This window comes from Solanum lycopersicum, chromosome 5 (assembly GCF_036512215.1).
Source record: "Solanum lycopersicum chromosome 5, SLM_r2.1".
Lineage (NCBI taxonomy): Eukaryota > Viridiplantae > Streptophyta > Magnoliopsida > Solanales > Solanaceae > Solanum > Solanum lycopersicum.
Window position 1 is genome coordinate 42981608 of NC_090804.1, and position 21554 is coordinate 43003161.

General features: G+C 36.3%; 1 protein-coding gene and 1 long non-coding RNA gene across 2 annotated transcripts; one reads left to right on the forward strand and one right to left on the reverse strand.

The window, feature by feature from the left end:
- Positions 1-1380: 1380 nt before the first annotated feature.
- LOC138348584 (uncharacterized) lies at positions 1381-10907 on the forward strand. The gene is made up of 2 exons (XR_011221332.1): positions 1381-1479; positions 10621-10907. It is a non-coding gene; the product is annotated as an uncharacterized lncRNA (long non-coding RNA).
- A 9048-nt stretch (positions 10908-19955) lies between these two features.
- Positions 19956-21077, reverse strand: LOC138348827 (uncharacterized). The gene has a single exon (XM_069298407.1). The coding sequence runs from the start codon at positions 21075-21077 to the stop codon at positions 19956-19958; it is 1122 nt and encodes a 373-aa protein (XP_069154508.1).
- Positions 21078-21554: the final 477 nt, after the last annotated feature.

A 21554-nucleotide genomic window follows, 5' to 3' on the forward strand; every position in this document is an offset into this window, starting at 1 on the left:
AAGACATGTTTTAACCGATTATAGGAATAAAATTATCCAAATCATTTAGGTAAATGAAAAGGGTTGATAAAAGGTTTCAAATGGGAGGATAAGGTTTGTCAATTAAGAACTAAGAAAAATATAAGAGTAATCAAGTAGATAAGGGATACTTGGGGATGTGATCGATTAGTTTCCAATTTCGCTATACGAGTTATTATTAATTACTAAAGTTTGTCGAATCTTACTGGGTAGCCTAGGTTAGATGTATTAACCATTTGTCAATCAACTTCCACAAATCAAGTGATTTCTCTCCGACCTCAACAAGCATCATACTATGAACAACCCAAAACCTGAATTTACTTACTCTCTCGTGCTAAATAGGTAGATTAAGATAATCTTGATCTAAATCCATAACAACTTAGTAACTACAATCTTCAATTGATAATCGTAATTTTAAAACCTCTTTCTCAAGCAATCATAAAACACTTAACTAGAAGTGCATTTGCAACTACAATTATTATGATAAAACTCAATTAGCTATTGATACCACTTCAACAAAATAATTATATCAATAATTACTAACACGCATAATCTAATTAAAATAATTAATCACAAAAACACACGCGTATGGGGGTTTTAGTCACACACAATAAAAAGTAAGAACTCAATACCAATTACTTCTTCATAACTTGGTATTAATATCCTAATCTTTACAATGTTTCGATTTAGCTCTAATTACAAAACCCAACTCAAAATGTACTAGAAAAATCTAAAACTAAGAAAAATAACATCTAACATAAAAGCTCAAAATTTATTAATGGTAGGATTACTTAGGATATTAAGAGATCTATATTTTCCCTTTTTGAAATCCAGGTACATTCGGCGTAGTTAGTGAAGCATCGCCGACCAAGTAGGTGATGCTCCGATGAATCCTTCCCACTTTCGATTTGCCTTGACTCTTAATCCTTTAGACCGTGTAATTTTAGGCAATCCATTCGGCGATTTGCCGAAGGTCTGAATCCTTTACCACGGTAGTTTGTCCCAGCGATGACATTATGGGACTCTAGTAGAGCTGAAGTGCCACTTGGCGACTCGTGATTGACCTTGGAATTCCTCGTCCTTTTTAATCCTTTTCGCTATTTTTGACTTGCAATGTCCTTGACTTTCTCTTTTCCCTTCATATCTGTACATAACATTAATACATCACTAGCCACGAAACTGGGCATCCTAAATATCAGACCCTAAATTTGGGAAAAAGTAGGCAAGAGTATGAGTTCGTACAAAACAATATACCAAGTAATGTTTCGATATATACATGTGATTATATTGTTGTCTTGACTATATATGTTTCACTTAGTGGGATAGACGTGCGATCCTGCAGGTACACTTTTGATGTATACTGATATTGCAATTGCTCTTTATTTGTTTAGTGCAAGGCATCTTCAAGAGGATATTGATATAACTCCCTTAGAAGATTGATGATCGTCTTCTGAATAAAAGGTGATCCAGTTCTTTCGGACTGCCATGGGTTCTCTTTCTTTGTTTTGTCCTTATTTTGGACTTAGACTTGTTCTAGTTAATATTAGTTCATTAGTTTGGGGTTGTATCCCTTTTTGCTTAGACTTGTTGAACTTTAGATGTTTTGGTACATTGACTTTCAGGTTCTAGGCCTATCTTATGCAATTTTAGTTTAATATTGTTAGACTTTTATTAGAGTTCATGGGAACTCCATTTCAACCCTTAGTATTTAACTTGCTTCTGTAACTTAATTGTCTTAGTTTTGGTTTCGTTTGCTTATTTTAGGTTGTAGTAGTGGTTCTCCCACTATACGGTTAGTGTGGCTACCAATCACAATGGTACGGGTCATGAAAAAGGTGGTATCAGAGCCTAGGTTTGTCAATGTCAATGTAACAAAACGAGTCTAAGATATTCTCATGGAATAATATGGGGACGACTTTACTTTTCTTTGATACGATATAGGACTTTAAGAGATATCTCTATTTTCTCTTGTCTCCTTTCATGCTATAACTTGATTTCATTGGTACCTGTCGATTCAAATTTGTATCTAACTTCCTTCACTCTTTTGTCCAGAGATGGTTAACACTAGATTCAATAGAGTCAGGCCTGTATATCCTGTTAGTGCTCCAGTTGGGGAATCCGTAGTTATAGGTCGTGGTCGAGGAAGGGGTAGAGGAAGATCTGGGGGTAGAGGCCGATAAAGAGTGGCTCCTGTTAGATATAGGATACCCGTCGATATTGCTCCTAAAAATGAGGCCCTCCCGTACATTATGAAGAGATAGAAGAGGACGTTGAGGTTAAAATGTTGAGCAGGTAGGACAAGAGAAAGAGGTGCAGGCTGATACCAGCGTTCTTCCCATGGAACAATTGTTAGATCAATAGATCATGTCAATTTTGAATGGATAGGCTGGTCGTGGAGTGATTCCCTCAGCTCAAACAACTCAAGTCCCTCCAATCCCCCTATTGCTATCACTACTGCCAAGGTGAGTGAAAATGTAAGAACTTATGGTTTCTTTCATCCTTTTTTGGTTCTGTTACGACTTGTAACGAGCATGAAATGTTGACTATGTTATTGAAGATAAAGCCTATGGATTCTTGGTTTTGATAGTGAAGATACATATGAGTTCATTCTAGAATTATATGAGAGGCATCATAATTATATAATTGTTCATCAGCATGGGGTTGAGTTCGTGACTTTCCAACTTCAAGGTGAGGCCAAGTAGTGGCGGAGAGCTTAAATGGAATACATATCTTAAGTTTTACCTCCACTTACTTGGACCCATTTTCATTCTCTTCTTTTGGAGGAATATGTGTTAAGGACTTTGAAAGATTATAAGAAAAATGAGCTTATAGCTTTGGAACAAGGTGGTATGTATGTGGCTGCTTATGAGTCCAAGTTCCATGATTTTTCTAGATATGCTACACAATTGGTCACTACTCAGGAGGCGATAATCTATTTTTTTTATTAAGGGATTAAATTAAGAGTTGCAAGTATTATCTATTCATATGACTTCTGCAAGGAGAAACTTTAATGAGGTGACAGAGTATGTTAAGAAAGTGAAGGGGGAAGGGGTAAGGCGAGATAGTCAAGCTAAGGCATAAAAAAAGGTCAAATAGCTCAGGTAAATTTCAAGGTTCTTACTCTAAGGGGACTAGAAGGACAACACCTGCATCCAAGCCAATTCAGTCTGTCATGCCCGCTCTAAAGGTAATTACTCGAGAACTCCAGCTCATAATTCTCAGGATATCCAGGGAGTAGCGCATTCGACGGGCGATAGACCATCTTTTGATCGTTTTTGCTACAATTATGGGGGAACCTGGAAATATGAGGAGAGACTATCCCCACCCACGTGTGTTGGAATCCGCGGAATAGCCATCTAGAGTAGTGGTACCCGAGGGGAATGATAATAATGGTAGAGGACGTCTAAAAGGTTGGCAAAGAGGTAAATAATGATGTCGTGGAGAAAGAAGAAATGGTAATGAAGGGCAAACGTGAAATAAGGTAGAGAAGTGGCTCCTTAAGATGATAGGGCTCAGTGTTATGTTTTTCCAAGAAAGAATGATGTGAGGTGTATGACGCGTTGGCCACATGTATTATTCTTGACTGTGACTGGATGTCAGACGTGTTATTTGGTCCGGGTTCTACTTATTCACATGTATCCATGAGATTTGCCTCAGAATTTGACATAGTTTGTGATATATTTGAGGCATCAATGTTTCTACCCAAGTTGGAGAGTCTATCATAGTCACCCATGTCGATCGTACTTGTTTCTCTTTTGTATATTTGTTTTCAAGCTTGGGTTGATTCAGTGATATTTTATATAACGGACATTGACATAATCTTAGGCATGACTTGGTTGTCCCCCTATTATATTGTGCTTTATTGTAATACTAAGGCTGTAACTCTAGAAATTTCTGGAAGGGATAAATCAAAGTATGAAGGGTGTACAAGCCTAAGAAAGCTAAGATCATATCCCTAATTCGGGCTAGAAAACTTGTGTGGCGGGGTTTATTGGCTTATTTGCCTCATATTAGAGATGTTGAGGTTGATACTCCATCTATAAAGTGTAGTAATGTGGTGTAAGAATATAGAAAAGTGTTTGCTAATGATTTGCGTAGTATACCAATCTATAGAGATATAGACTTTTGCATTGATTCGGAACCTGATACTCTTCCCATTCTCTTTCATCTGTATCGCATGGACCCACTGAATTGGGATAGCTTAATGCTCAAATTCAAGAGCTTCTTGATAAGGGATTTATTCTCCCAAGTGCTTCTCCATGGGGTGGTCCAGTTTTTTCTATTAAGGAAAACGATGGTAGTATGAGAATATGTATAGATTACCGGCAATTAAATAGAGGCAACATTCAAAACAAGTACAGTCCTAGAATAAATGATTGTTTTAAAAATCACAAGGTGCATCATTTTTCTCTAAGATTGATCTAAAGTTTGGCTACTATTAGTTGAAAATTAGGCCTTAGGATGTGCCTAGAACGAAATTTAGAACTCGCTATGGGCACTATAATTTTTTGGTTTTGTATTTTGGTTTGGCCAATGTTCCTGTAACTTTCATGAGTTTGATGAATGAATTGTTCAAACCATTCCTTGATTCTTTTGTTATAGTATTTGTTAATGATATTTTGGTCTTTTCAAAAAGTGTGGAAGATTTGGCTGACCATCTTCATATTGTTATGGGTGTTCTTGGGAAACGAAGGTTGTATTCAAAAAATTTGTAGGTGTGAATTTTGGTTGACTTTTGTCACATTTTAGGGCATGTAGTTTCAGAAGAAGAGGTACTGGTAGATCCTGAAAAGTTGAGGCGGTTAAGAATTGGGTTCGGCCTAGATTTGTGATGAAAGTTAAGAGTTCTGTGGGGATCGCTAGCTACTATCATCAATTTGTGAAGAATTTTGCTTCTATTGACACTTGACTAACTTGACCAAAAAGGAGATATCATTTGAATGGACTGAAAAAATCTGAGGAGAGCTTTAAAAAGCTCAAGGCTCACTTGACCACCACACCTATTCTTGCATTATCGCTTGAAGGTAAGGATTTTATTATTTATTTTAATTATTTAGATTCCTGTTTGGGTATTATGTTGATGCAAGATAAGAATGTTATAGCTTATACATCACATCAATTGAATATAGATGAGAGGAATCATCCAAACACATGATTTAGAGTTAGCAGTATTAGTGTTTGCTCTTAAGATATAGGGGCATTACCTCTATAGTATTGAATGTTTATTGATCATGGTAGTCTACAACATGTATTCACTCAAAAGGATCTGAATTTTAGACAATAAAAGTGGATATAATTACTTAAATATCATGATATCACCATTAAATACAATCTCGCGAGGCTAATATGGTGAGAGATGCTTCAAGTTGAAAAGCGATGAGTATGGGTAGTTTAGCTTTCTTGAGTGTATCAAAGGGACATTTGGCTAAGGAAAATCAGACCTTAGAGTCTAAGTTCATGCAGTTGGGCATCTCAGAAAGAGGGGAGGTGTTAGCTAGCATTGAAATGAGGACCACCTGCATTGATGAGATCAAGGTATACAATTTGAAGATGAAAATTTAGATGATCTTAGAAATAATAACGTGATTGGTAAGGGACAAGAGACCACTCTTTATGCAGAAGGTGTGCTCAGTTTTAAAGGAAAGATTCGTGTTCCTCGAGTTGATGACTTGATTCAGAAATTATTGGTAGAGAGGTATCGAAATTTGAAGAAAATTTATTGGTGGTCGGGCATGAAGAAGGATATAATGGAGTTTGTGGCTAAGTGTCAAAATTGTCAACAAGTGGAGTATGAACATCAAAGGCATGTGGGTTCGCTTCAAAGAATGTCAATTCCCGATAGAAATGGGAGAGAATATCCATGAATTTTGTGGTTTGCCTAGCCAAGACATTAGAGAAGTTTGAATCAATTTGTAGTGGTTGATAGATTGACTAAATCAACCCATTTTATTCGAGTAAGAATAAATTATAATGTTGAATGATTGGTGAAAGTTTATGTGAAAAAGATAGTGAGGTTTCATGAGGTGCCCCTTCATATGATTTCAGACCATGTACCCTATTCACATCCATGTTTTGAAGGAAATTGCATAATGAATTGGGCACAACTCACTTTTAGGACTGTTTTTCATCTATAGATTGATCGGCAATAAGAGAGGACTATTAAAGTGTTAGAAGACATGTTGAGGGAATGTATGATTTATTATAAAGGACATTTTGGATAAGTTCTTAGCTATGTGTGAATTTTCTAAATAGTTATCACTCTAGCATTGATATAGCACCATTTGTGGCATTATATGGGAGATGATGTATATCACATATATGATGGTTTGAGGCTGGAAATATGAAACCTTTGGGGTCGATTTAGTGAGGGATGCTCAAGATAAGTGAGGAGTATTCAAGCTAAGCTTCTAGCAGCCTAGGGTAGACAAAATAAGTATGGAGATTATAAGGAAAGAGACATGACATTTCAAACTGGTGAAAATGTTCTTCTTAAGGTATCACCCATGAAAGGGGTGATGAGATTCTGCAAGAAAGGTAAGTTAAATCTTATATACATTGGTCCATTTGAGATTTTTGAATGTGTGGGATCAGTAGCGTATGGATTGGCTTTTCCTGATAATTTATGAGATTTCATTCTATATTTCATGTGTCATTGTTGAAGATATACCATGGTGATGGGGATTATATCAAAAAGTGGGACTCAACTATGTTAAACACAAACCTCAAATATAAGGAGGCACTGATTGCAATCCTTGATTGTAATGTGTGTAAGATGAGGTACCAAGAGATTAAAACTGTGAAAGTTCAATGGAAACATGATTTGGTTGAGGAAGCTACTTGAAAAACCGAGAGGGACATGCGAGACTAGTATCCCTAATTATTCATCGATTCAGGTACTACTTCATTCCTTCCTTAGCCAAATATTTTTCCTAAGTTTTGTCACTCGGGGACGAGTAGTAGATATATTGGTATCCATTGTAATGACCTGATTCCGTAATTATAAAAAAGTCGATGAGGGTAAATTTTGGGCAAGAAAACTTTTTTGTAGTCTTTGAATTTTCCTAACCTAGTCCAAATTTGGACGAATTGGAGTCATAAAGGTATTGGAAAATATGGTAGCAATTGGGTGAGTTAATTGTGATGTTTATTACATTTATGGTTACATAACTCATTGAGGAATCCATACGACTTTTAGAAATTGAATTCTAGCAAGTAAAACTTCTCAAATCAATCTTAATGTGAAGGGAATTTTTAGAGCATCAATGGGTAAAGCTCTGTTGTGGGTCTTGTAAATATTAAAATAGCTTAGTGTTTCGTTCAAGCCGCTTTGGTGTTGGTTTTTGTCGCTCTGGCGGGCTGCTAGAGCTGGGTGAGGGCTGTTGTGGCGGGACAGACACGACTTAAGATAGTAAATAAACCCCTAAACGACCTTATTCTATATTTTTTTTATTTTAGATCTAAGGAAAATGCTACAGACGACTCTTGACAGTTTTTCACCATTCTTGAGGCTAATGGTAAGATTTTCACTTCCTAAATCCTTTTTCGATACGTAGAATGTAATAAAATAAGTATTTATCGATGTGGGAGGGTTTTGATCTAGATTCTATGGTGGAAAAAACCCTAATTTGGATACTTAGGATCGTGGGTTTGATCTAGGGTTCATAAAATAGTGAGTAATTTGGGTAATTAGTGATTATGTATTGATTCCCGCGTTATTATGATTATTTGTAGACAAAGAACAAGAGGAACGAATCCGGAAAGGTAATGATAAAGTTTCTTAGGGTTTCAATCCTATTTCTAGGTATGTAGTGGTTTTTATTCGATCATTGTGCGAGTTATGTTTGGTCTTGCTTCATTATGATACATGTACGTATATGAGTATTGCATTATTGATTACACGTGTTGTTAATGAGATGGATGAATGATGTAAACTCATTACTTAAATGTATGATCTTCAGAATATTCTTATGATTGTGATTTTGGTTTGTTGGATGGATTGGTTACCACATTCCGACATAACTAATATGGATTGCCTATCACATTCTGGCATAACTAACTTGGATCGGTTTTCATGTTCTGCATAAATAACTTGGATTGGTTTCCACGTTCCAGCATAAACCTTCGATTAGGTACCACGTTTGTAATAAGCTAGAAGATTCCTAGGTTAAACTAGAGCCTAAACATAAGGTCAAAAGATCTAAAATAATTTCCCCTATGATAGTAGACCATCTAAGAATTGTATGGAGGTTTAGGAGTCAAGGCCTAAGGAAGGAGTGCCAAGTAAAAAGGGAAAGCCAAGGCCAAATACCAATCTCCCACAAACATGGGGCTACTGCCTAAAGCTCTATGCCCATCACCGCGAATCTTGGTCATGACCTTGTCCAGTAGAGGCTTTGTGGAGTTACCCTGTCCAAAGGAGGGAATCCTCCAAGTTTCTTATAAACTTCCCTAGCCTTCACGAGGGGGACAAAAAGTCATGTTCCACTTCACGACTTGTGAAGGTGGGCGTGAGGATCCCTTGGTTTTCATTGAGTTGGGACACTTTAGAGGAGCTACTTTCTAAGCCAACACGACCACCATAACGGGTGGTGGTGCACATGACAAGGGGAGGGTAGCTTTATAACATTCCTTGTTATATAGAGGAAAGGCATGGAGGGCCTCTCCATGGCCTCAAAACAACTACATCTATCACAACTCATGGTCATGAGCACGGATCGTGGGAGGTCTCTTGATCATGCATTTGACTCATGGGAGGTTGGAAAATTTTAGGAGGCTACTGCCTCAACTCTAAGGGAAAGACCACGGGTTGTGGTCCTCACCATGACTCATGAAGTAACTCGTGACCCTGGACGGGGGTCAATTAAATGAAAGATATTTTTCTCATTTCCTTTTAGTCCAAATTAAGTGGGGGTTTTTTTTAGTATTTTAGGGTTAAAATATATATTTGTTTTAAGTTAAAATTCATTAGAATTCATAAATATTCACAGAAACCCAATTGAAATCAAAAACCTCCATCATCTCTTAAAATATTTCTCTCTAGACTCAAGAAGAAAAAGAAGACATTAATGCCACGGTTGCTGCTAAAGTTTGAAGGTTCTTCCATAAATTTCTTGGAGCTTCTTAGTAGAGGTATGGTTGTATTTCATCCTTTGGTAGCTATCACCGAAGGATCCTCTTTGAAGTGTGTTTTAAAGAAATCAGATCCCCCAATTTAGCATTTTGAATCATCAAGTTGGGTCTTTTTACAATTTTTTTATTAACTATGGTTAATTATGGTTTGTTAAGGTGAATTCAGTGTAAAATGATGGAAATTTGTTGTTGTTCACTAGAAATTCCAAATGTACCTATGTTTTCCACATATTGCTAAATCATGAAATGATGTTATAGGTTGGTTTAGATTATGAATATGTCAATTGGTAATGTTTATGTTAATTGCAATATTATATCATGAATTCCTTCTTATTATGTAGTAATTGTATATAGTTGGGTTGATTGTGATTCCAAGACCATTGATGAGAAAAGTATGAAGGTTATGCCTTTTTATGTGAATTAGGTATAAGAGTGTCACGTACTTAGATAGTAATGATTTTATATTTATTGTGTTGTTTGACGTATTCATGACAATATCATTCATCCCAATACCCCATACACCTGGTTAAAAACAAAGTATGTACATATGTTTATGGTAAGCTGGTTGTGTTGATTGGAAGGACTTTATCATGATCACAATACGACTATTACGTGAAAGGTGTACTCACATGCTAGTGTTTCTAAAGTGAAAGGAGCATTCCCACTTAAGGAACCTATAAGATTTTACGATATGTTGGAATCAATGCCTAATGTATGTTTTTATGAATGTGAACCTATGTAAAGACTAATGGTGACTTTAAAGGGATTACTGTGTAGCACTGCGAGTACATAATATGGGTGATTTTACATATAGCAAGTTTGTCTTCACAATGTGTGATATCTCATGAGATGGAAACCTTCTATATTTAGCAAGTTCGGGTTTCTAGTAGCAATATCCTTGTCCCATAACTATGTGCCCACATAGGTCTTAGATAGTGGATGCACCTAGAAGATTTTATGCTAGTTCTGCCTCAAGCAAGTAGAACATCTCTTTTTGGTGTGGGGGTAGAACACCGAATTTCATATGCTAACATGATCTATATCGGTTAATGCAAGTGTTCCCTAAATAATATTAATATGAGCTATGATAAAGTTCTCTTATGTTATGTTGATATGATGACTTATGAACTATGTGAAAATTCTATGAATATGAATATCTTCACTTTTATATATGTTAGCTATGACTATGGTAAGAGAATGTATGTACGTGGGGTGGCTTGAAAGTGAAACATAGCATTTGGTATGGTTATGGGATCTAAGGTTTTCATTGCACTAGTGTGGCTTTAGGTTTCTTATAAGTTTGTTTGGCTTATGTTTCCTTATGAATGTGAATAATGGTTTCTTAACGTGACTAAAGGCATGATTTCAACTAAATGTCCCTTTTATGCATGCTCTAGGGATTTTGTGCATGGCATCCATACTTATAACGATTAATTATGCTAACCCATATTTCTCCCTTTACTATGAGTGTAGGTTATGATCGTCGATACTTACTACTTCCTTGAAGGTGAATCTTGGGTCGAATATTCCCCCAGCTTGGTGAGTCCTCATGTTTGAGGACAAGTTGCTATTGATTATAGTTTCTAGTTTACTTTCTATGTTCAAGACTATATTGTATTTCCTATATTTGAAGACTTTATTGATCTAAGGCATTAGACCCTATTTGTACTCTTATGTTTAGATGGTGATTGAGACAAGTATAGTTCCTATTTTCCTTGTATGAAGAAGTTGACTTCTACTGTAAAAGTTTTTAATTCTACGCAATGTCTATGACTTTATGTGATGATATTATCTAACGGCTTGGATGTGAACCCATTACGGTTAATTAACCAAAGTTACTTCTAGGGTTTTACCCCGGGTTGTTACAAACTTGGTATCTTTTAGAAAGATTATAGGGTGATCATATGAAGCAATTAAGGTTAGTATTGCAAGTCCAAGGACCACCAATTTTATGCTAAATTTAGCAAGTACGAGTGTTGGCTAAGGTCAGTTGAATTTCTTGTGCACATTGTGTCGAGTGTGAGTATAGAGGTTGATCCGAAGAAAGTAGACGCGATGAATAGGTTGCCTAGACCCCTAAGCCCCACTGATGTTCGGAGTTTTTTGGGTTTGGTCGGGTATTATAGGAAATTTGTGGAGGGCTTCTTAACCATCACTTCTCCATTAACGGACTTGACTCAAAAGATGTCCACATTTCAGTGGTCAAAGGCTTGTGAAAAGATCCTCCAAGAAATGAAGAATAAACTCACCTCCGCTCCGACATTGACCTTGCCAGAGGGTACCGTTGAATTTGTAGCATATTGTAATGCTTGGAGAATATGGTTGGGGTGTGTTTTATGAAATATGGTAAAGTCATTGACTATTCTTCAAGTCAACTGAATACTCATGCAAAGAATTACCTAACCCATGACCTTGAACTAGAGATGGTGATTTATTCCTCGAAAATATAGATGCACTATCTCTATGGGGTGCATGTTGATGTATTCAACAATCACAAAAGTCTTCAATATATGTTTAGCCAAAAATATTTGAATCTCTGACAAAGAAGATGGATACAGATTTTGAAGGATTGTGATATTGGTGTTTTTATAACCCGATAAAGCTAATATAGTTGTGCTCCTTATGTGGATTGTCCATGCGCAATGTGGCGCGTGTTGAAGATGAGAAGAAGCAATTGGTTTAAGATGTGCACAGATTGTCCAGGTTAGGTGTCCAACTAGTGGATTTCACCAAGGGTGGATTCATGGTCCATCATAGATCCTAGGAGTCCTTTGTTGTAGATGTGAAGTCTAAGCAACATCAAGATCCCATTATGATGGAGTTGAAAAATCGGTTCTCAATAAGTCCGTTGATGCCTTCTCCCAAAAATAGAATGGGTTGATAGGCTCCAAGGTAGATTTTTTGTTCGAGATGTTGATGGATTAAGGGAGAAATTTTAGAAGAGGTTCATGGTTTGCGATATTATATTCATTCGGGAGATTCCAAGATGTACTGTAACCTACGGGAAGTCTATTGGTGGATAGCTTGAAAAATTATGTAGATGGGTTTTGTAGCCAAATGTCTGAGTTGTCAACAAATCAAGGTCGAACACCAAAAACTCTGACGCCATGTCCCAATATAAAGAAATTCCTACTTTGAAGCAGAAGGATGTTTGGATGGACTTTGTGGTGGGGTTGCCTCTTACTCGAAGGAAACACGATTCTATTTGGGTAATTGTTGATAGGATGAATAAATTGACCCACTTTATTCTGGTTAAGACTTTATGTTCGGCAGAAGACTATGAAGTTGGGGTACCCTTATATATTTTATCGGATAGGGGTGCTCAATTTATTTTAAGATTTTGGAAAATATTCCAAAAAGGGCTTGGTACCAATTTTAAGCTTAGTACCGCATTCCACCCTCAAGAGAATGGTCAAGTGGAATGCACCATTAAAAACTTAAAGGACATGTTGAGGGCATGCGTGATATATTTCAAGGCTAGTTGGGACTCATCTCCCTTTGATAAAATTTTCCTACAGCAATAGTTACCAGTCAAGCGTTTCCACAGATCTTTTTGAAGCACTTTATGGTAATATGCGTATATCACCGATGGGTTGATTTGAAGTAGTTGAGTTTGCTCTAATAGATTCCGAACTAATTTATGATGAAATTGAAAAAGTTGGTCTTATTAGGGAAAGGTCAGAAATGGCTCATAGTCAACAAAAATCTTATGCCGATAATAGAAGGCATGGGAATTAGAATTAGAAATTTGTCATTGAGTTTAATTGAAAATTTCACCTAACGAAAGGTGTTATGAGGTTTGACAAAAATGGGTAGTTAAGTCCCCGATATGTGAGCCCATACAAAGTCTTGAAGCATGTTAGAAAGGTGGAGTTGTGTTAAAATTACCTAATAAACTGTCTCTGGTTCACATGATGTTATATGTCTCAATGCTAAAAATGTGCATCAGTGATCCAGTGTCCATCCTCCCTTTAGAGGGCTCAAGAGTGGATGAACATATATCTTATGGATAAATCCCGATTGAGTTTTTAGACCAGCAAGTTCAGAGGTTGAGAAACAAGGAGGTGGCCTCTGTTAACGTTCTTTGAAGGAACCACATTGTTGAGGGTGCTACATGGGACGCAGATGAAGATATGATGTTATTTTACCCTCATATCATCCTTATACTCCTACTCAAGCATGAGGTAATTAATCCCTCTTAAGTTTAATATTTTGGTAGTCATGGGTAATATTTGATTTTTGCATGATTTTCTTGTATTTGGCATGTTTTTGATGAAATTCATGTTTTGTATAAATTGAGCTTTCATGGATTATATGTTTTTCATGTTGAATTGCATTTGGTTAGGATGTTGGCATATGTGACCTCATGAGATGAGTTGATCAACATGTTTAGTTATGTTGTGATGAAATAGTATGTTGGCTTAATATTGTTTTGTTGAGCTTTATTGTGTTTGAGAAGGTAGTTCCTCCCATGTTTTTATGAAATTGTAAATTTGGTGCATAATGAGGATGTGGATATAGTTCCCACTTTTTGTGTTGCATCGAGGTTATGATGTGGAGTACTTGTTTCCTCCTATGATTTGTCCATTTGATTTATATGTCATGCATGATGGGTTGTTAGTTTTGAATCTTTGATACCCTATAATTGTTTAAAGTATCATTCGAAGGCGAATGTTCCTAAGAAGGATATATGTTAATAACCCGGAAATTTGTAGGTTGAACTAGAGCCTAAATGTAAGGTAAAAAGCTTTATAATAATTTCCCCTAGGTTAGTAAACCATCTAATCATGATATGAGGGTTTAGGAGTCAAGGCCTAAAGGAGGAGTGCGAAGCAAAAGGGGCAAGTAAACGCAAAAGGCCAAGGCTTCCCCAAACTTGGAGCAACTACCTCAAGCTCCACGGCCATCACCACTTCTCCTGGTCATGAGGATAACAAGTGTGAAGCTTCATGGAATTTGCTTGGCCAAAGTACGTAAGCCTTCAAGTGTCTTAGAAACTGCCCTAACCTTCACAGCGGGACCACAAGTCGTGGTCCACTTCACGACTCATGAAGGTTGGTGTAAGGCTCCCTTAGTTTTTACGGAGTTGGAAAACTTTAGAGTAGCTACTGCCTAAGGTACCACGAGCACCATAACGGGTCGTGGGGCACTTGAAGTGGGGGAGGTGAGCACGTGAATATTTCTTGGCATGTGGAGGTAAGGAATGGAGGGCTTAGCCATGACCTAAAGAACATGACTTCCACCTCGTTGTCCTGACCACAGATTGTGGCAGGTCTCCTAGTAATTCCTTGGCCTCGTGGGAGGTTGGCACATTTGATGAGACTACTTCCTCAACTCCACAGGTAGTGTCACACCCCTTTTTCGCGTGGCGGCGTAAGGGTTTTTCCAATTTAAGTGACGTAATTAATTAGGGGATTATTTTAGCTTTTTCAGAGTCACCACTTGAAATTGAGTTACGGTGTTCCAAGTCGCCTTTTATTTAATCCCTAATCAAAAGGAAATGACTCTTTGTATGGTCTGCGAACGAGTTCGGGTAGGGAATTCTGTTGACCTAGGGAAAGGTATTAGGCATCCCTCGAGTCCCGTGGTTCTAGCACGGTCGCTTTATGGACATTTATGACTTAAACTAATTTTTTTAAAATTCTAAGGTTAAAATAAATGTATTTGCCCTCATTCTTTAATTTATTTAAATAAATTAAAAACTACCTTATTGTATTAATCGATGCCCTTTAATTAAAATATCTATACGCATATAAATTAAATCAAACAAAACAGAGTAAAAATAAGATATTCTTTATTTTTACTTTTTCGTTTGTTACTATTTTATTTTTTTACGCTCCTTTTTTTTCTTTTACCTTCTCATCTTTTACAATTATTATTTTTTTTATTGCTATTATTAATATTATTTGTATACTTTCAAGGTTTTACTTATATTTTTTTTATTCAACTTAATTTTTTTTTTGTTTGGACAAAGAAACTAAAAAAAATAGAAAAATAAAAAAAATAAAAGAATTCTTTCCTCTTCAATTGCATGTTTTTTTTAAACTTCTTTTTCAATTATTTATTTTTTCTGTTTCCTCGTTTCCCCCTTTTTATTATACTCTTTCTCACATTTTATTTTTTAACTTTTTCTTCTTTTTTCTTTTTATTATTATTGTTATTATATTATTTTATTTTATTTTTTCCATTTTTGTTCGATTTTTTTTACGTCACTAACATTAAACGAAAATTCCACTAACTAAAATTAACATATTTACATAATAGCTTACACATGTTATCATTATAAACTAAATATTAAAAATTAAAATGACTTGGACAATAATTTTACGTAAATATAAATAAACTACGAGTTATTTAAATATAAAATGAATCATAGTTTGTTATAATAAGTTCACACTGAATATAACTATACAAAGGATCTAAACACAAAGTTGATATGAAATATTTGAACAAACTTCATATAAAACGTAATAGTTTAACCACATGTGAAATTTGACAACTTCAATATATTGCAATCAATGCTTGTATAACATGATATTAAATTATTTAAATAAAATAAATTAAACGGTACCTCTTGCAAAAATTCCACAAAAAGAAAAACAATTCGAATAAGGAACCGCGAAAGTAAACCTCAACTTCAACTTTTTTGTTTGTGAGTCAAAGCAAAAAATGTGAATATATTTACTTATTTTTTGTTTGTGGGTGAGTCTTTTCCTTTTTGTGTGTATTTTTCTTTTTCCCTTTTCTTTTTTTTCGTCTCCCCTTTTTTTTTCTGATCTTCCTCTTTTTTTATATGTTTTCGTGTCTATCTGGTAGTGTGTAGGTGTGTGTGAGTGGGGGAAGTGGGGAATGGGGAGTGGATAAGTGGGATCGTCGGTTTACCTCAAATATTCTCCCTGCAATCTTCTCTAACTGACTCACTGTAACTTTACTAGGAACATGTGCTTCATTCAAAATTTTCATTACAGCCTTACGATGTTCATCAGAATGTAGTCTGATAGTTTTTCTTAATTGTTCCACCACGGAGTAGTCTGATAGTTTCATCTTCCTTAGGAATTCCACTGCCTCTCCTTCAGTGACCGGACTCTTTATTTGTATTTGCTCATTTTTTGTTTTCCTTAATTCCATCGGGACATAACATCTTCCTGAACGGGTTATTCCTCCCACTTCATCTATTTCTTCATCTATTTCTTTTCCCTTGTATGTCATGATAGTAGGCTCATAATTCCAAGGAACAACTTTGGGGTTAGTCATTGGGAGCTGGGGTAATGGCCTGATAATCACAGGAGGAATATGGGCCTCTCGCACGTTCAAGATAGGCTTGTTTGGCCCTTTTGGAACGATTTTGCCTTACTCGGGCTTGCCCAAACAACTTCAAGGGCTCCTTTCACAGTTAAGATGGGTGTGTTTGATGGACTCAACTTTTCTAACACATTTTCCGTCCCTAAAGGCATCATTTTTTTTAAATCAACAACATTTGCTGAATTCTCAATGCCACTTCCAACCCTAAGGATTGGCTTATCTGGAGATGCAAACTCTTCATGACCCTTCATCATTTCCAGCATGTTTGTTTCAATATGCCTTGGTAATGGATTTTGATTGATGTTGGGTTCACTCGGACTTTCAACTATAATTCGATTAGAATCGATCAAATCCTGAATGGCCCTTTTGAAATACCAACATCTCTCTATGTTGTGCCCTGGGGCATTAGAACAATATGCGCACTGTTGAGAATAATCTAAATTTCATGGGAGAGGATTCGACATCTTTCTCTCAATAGGACTCAAAACATTCAACGTCCTTAATTTTTGGAACAAGCTAGCATACGACTCCCCAATAGGAGTGAACTCATCTTTAACGCCATTTCCCTTTTTGTATTGTGGTCTAGGACGGAAAGGAATTCTAGCAGTATTTTGATGAACTTGTGGGGGTGGTGGATGATTTTGTGGAGTTGGTGCACCCCATTGTGGATAAGAAGGGGGTGTAATTGGTTGTGCATTAAAAACATGATATGGAGTGTATGGGACAGAATATTGTGGAGCTTGGGAAGGAAAATAGTGTTGTGAGGAATTACCTTCGACATGAGTCCTAGGCGCTGATACAATAGCGGCCACATCCTCCCTTCTCTTCTTCCCTCCAATATTTCCAGAACCATTTTTAAGCACTTGTGTTGTGGCCTTTAAGGCAGCTTGACTTATAATCTTTCCAAACTTTATGCCATTTTCCACTATTTCCCCTACCTTAATAACTTCAGCGAATGTCTTGCCTACGACAGAAAGCAGATAGTGAAAGTAATCAGGTTCTTGCGCCTGGAGAAAAACGTCAATCATCTCTGACTCCTTCATCGGTGGTTTAACCCTAGAAGCTTGTTCCCTTCATCTGATAGCATATTCACGAAAACTTTCCGTGGTCTTTTTCCTCATGTTGGCTAACAAGGAGCGATCTGGAACAATGTCAATATTATATTGGAATTGCTGTACAAAACATCGAGCCAAATCATCCCATGTGTGTCAGTTGGTGATATCCTGATCTATGAACCATTCAGATGCAATCCCTATTAAGCTTTCCCCAAAATAGGCCATAAGTAACTCTTCTTTGCCCTCTGCACCCCTTAATTGGTTGCAATATCTCTTTAGATGAGCTATGAGGTCTCCGTGACCATCGTATTTTTCAAACTTAGGAGTTTTAAAACCAGCAGGCAAATGGACATAAGGAAGCATGCACAAGTCACTGAACGAGATGCCTTTGTGGCCTCCTAGTCCTTGCATATCTCTTATACTCTGTTCCAAACTCTTCATTTTCTTACTCATTTCTTCATGTTCCTCATTTTTTACCATCTTCTCAATTTCGACAGGGGAGCTATATTGATGAATGTGGGGATGAAAGCTTGAAATTTTAATGGCCTCTTCAAGAGTGTAACTCTGATCACGCCGAACATTGGGCGGAGGATCACTGTTGGATTTGGGCACCATCGTTGGCTGCGAAATGCTATTAGTCGGGGCAGTTGACACAAAGAGTGGATTACTTATCACAGGCGTATTCGAAGGGCGCACCATAGAAGTTCCAGCGACATTGAATGTGTTGGCATAGAGGCTGAATCCAGGGGGATATATCGGATCGCTTGTCGACATCTGGATAGGGTGAGACATATTTGTATTAAAATAGTTTCGGATTGAAGCTCGTACATCTCTGCCATTTGTTGTCTTAACACCCTTATCTCTTCTGCTGTCCCTATTTCTTGTGAAGTCATCTGGTTTTTGATCTCCTCATCATTGTCCGATTCATTTCCGTCTTTGGGGGCCATTTTCTGATTCCCTTTCAATTTTGTGTTGTAAGGATGTGATGCCAGTTTAACCACAAACCAACTACCTTTAAGCTAGTATGTCTCTCTCTCTCTTTCTCTCTCTATCTCTCTCTGAATAAAGTAATAAACCGATTAGTGTTAAGAAATTATGCACATTGTATCCACATACATACTTCTAATATGGAGGACCTCATGTTTCATCCTGGCTTACCTAGGCATTCTTCTCTTCATTAGTTTTTTAATATTTTATTATTATTATTTATTTATTTACTTATTTGTTTATTTATTTATTATCATTATAATTATCATTTTTTAAAGAAGAAAGAAAAAAAGAAAAGAAAATAATAATAATAATAATAATAATAATAATTTGGATCAAACCCCCTGGGTTGCCTACGTATCATATTTGGCCCATGAATCAGATCTTGCGTAGTTCAAGAAAAATATTAATAATAATTTTTTTTTGGCATGACATATGCACATAAGGTGACCGAAAGCAAATCTTTTTCATTCATTTTCAAATATTTTAAAAACAAGGATTTGAATAAAACAAAAAAAAAACAGAACTACCTAGGACTTAGATAGACTCTAAATGAAATAAAAAAACTAAAATGGAAAGAAAGAGAAAAAACTAAAAATAATAATAAAATGAAATGACATAATCACTACTAAGAAAATAGACTTGAAAAGAAACTGAATCCTCGAATCTCAATTATCTCCAAGACCCTTATAAATATTCGCCAACAATTTCGTTAGATATGGAGCCAAAGCACGGGACTGTCGGCCCAACCTCTCATCGTTCTGGTATAAATATCTAGCATAAACATTGTGGAGTTCATCCCTGAGTTGCAGTATTCGGTCTCTGGCTTCATCCATATTGTCATAACAATTCTGTAACCAGTGGTGAGCAGTATTGACTTCATGCGTCAAATTTTCCCTTTGTTCTTGGAGCTCTTCAATTTGAAGGTGGAGTGCATCTCGCTCGGCTATCCTTTGACCTCTCTCAATCTCACAGTCTGCCTGATAAGCATTGAAACACCTTGCTATTTCTCTTTCCCGTTCCATAGAGGCTTTAACTTGAGTTTGGAGTCTAGACTGAGCGCAGATAAGTTGGGCCTTTTCTTTCTTATACTCCTCTTCCTGTTGCTCCATAGCGCCTGTGGCAATGCCCAAGTCTTCTTGTAAGGTTAGAATGGTAGAGCGGTGTTTTCTAACTCTAACTTCAAATATCGCATCACGTTGGGCCAACTCCTCTTTAGCGTTTTTCAGGTCATTACTTAGGATATCCAGAGTAGATTTGTAGCTTCTTTCGACTTTGAGGCGAGCTTGCTTAATCTTAACCTCAATTTTTGCTTCTCGATCTATAGGTCCTTTTATTGACCCTTCTGGCATAACCTTAGGAAAGGGCTGATCATGAACCTAATCTAAGTATGCTTGGTCCACCTCACCTTTAGTGCGATCCTTCACCATATCGTTGGGACTTGAGAGTATGCATCCCCCCCTCTCAAATCTTAAATATCTCTGATTGCCTTAAAGGTATCTTGGGATGAAACTCATACATGAATTCACGCATATCTTCATTGGGTGGTATAAATTGGCGTCGCCCAAGTTGTCGCATGACTATAAGTGGCATGTAAGGTTGGACACCTCGAAGACCCATTAGGACAATGAACGATTGAAAAGTAGACATGTATATCACCTCGACCGATGGAAACCAATGATAATTCCACACAATCTTGTCAGTAGTCAGATTATTGAGGTGTTGCTTCCAAGCTTTAATACCCTTCGGAAAACTATGATCTTTGATTCTTTCTTTGTGGCCTCCAATATAATCATTCCATTCTACTTTAAAGTCCACTGCATAAGGGTGATGACAAATGTGTTCAATCATCCATAGTTGTAATAACATATTGCATCCCTCAAAGTAGTCTTTTCCATCCTTGCAAATAGTTAAAGCACGATAGATGTCTGCCAGAATCATTGGTACGAGGGTGATATTAGACTTTTTCTCAGAAGCTGTAATGACTGTAGCTAAGTTCATGCTAATCTTTCCTCCCTTTTTTGGAAATATCATGATCCCCAAAAAAGCCACCACGAAGGCATCATAACTGTGTGCGTCCCAGGTCAGACGACACCCATTATTATGGAGTTTCTTTCCACACACTTCGAATCCATCACTTTTGTCATATCTTTTGTACAAAAATTCTAACGGAACCCATCCATTATCGAGACAACAACCTATATCATTCTCATTTGTATGCAGTAATTCTAGAAACCTCCTCCCATTAATATGTTTTGGTATCATAGGCTCTTCTTTGTGAAGATGTTTACCCTTTCCAATGAATTCCCCTATCTCCTCAAGGGTGGGGGTGAGTTCAGAACCAGAAAAACGGAATACATTCCTTAACGGGTCCCAAAAATGCACTAGTGCTTCTATCAAATCTCGTCGTGGCTCAACATACAAAAGGCTTCGTAGAAATCCCAAGCGTTTGAACACCATTCCTCGTCCATGGTTTGTCATATTTTCATACCATGTCTTCAAGAGTGCCGGGGCCTTATCCAATATCATGAATCGAGGTGATTGGTCCTCTCTTTGTCTCTTATCCCCCTTTCCATATGGATTCATATTTCCCTATATTATGATAGTGACAAACTAGGCTTAATAAAATATATTTTTTTTTAAACAAGAATAACGGAAAAATCATACACACAAAAAAAAAGTAATTTTTTTTATAATTAAAATATATATTTTTAAAAAAGAATAAGTAAAAATCATACACACAAAAAAAACAAATTTTTTATTATTATTTTTTTTAATAAAAAATCTTACACATACACACACAAAAAAAGCAATTTTATTTTTATTTTATTTTTATTTATTTGTTTTTTTTTAAAAAAAAATAGTTATTAAAGGAAGAATGAGAAAAAAATAATATATATATATATATATATATATATATATATATATATATATAAATAGCCCTTAAAATTTTTCCAAAACGAAAATTAATATATTCGATTGTATTTTATTTTTTGTTGATTAAATTTTCAATCTCTTTTTTTTTTATATAGAAAATCTTTAATGGTGATAATAGATTTTTCT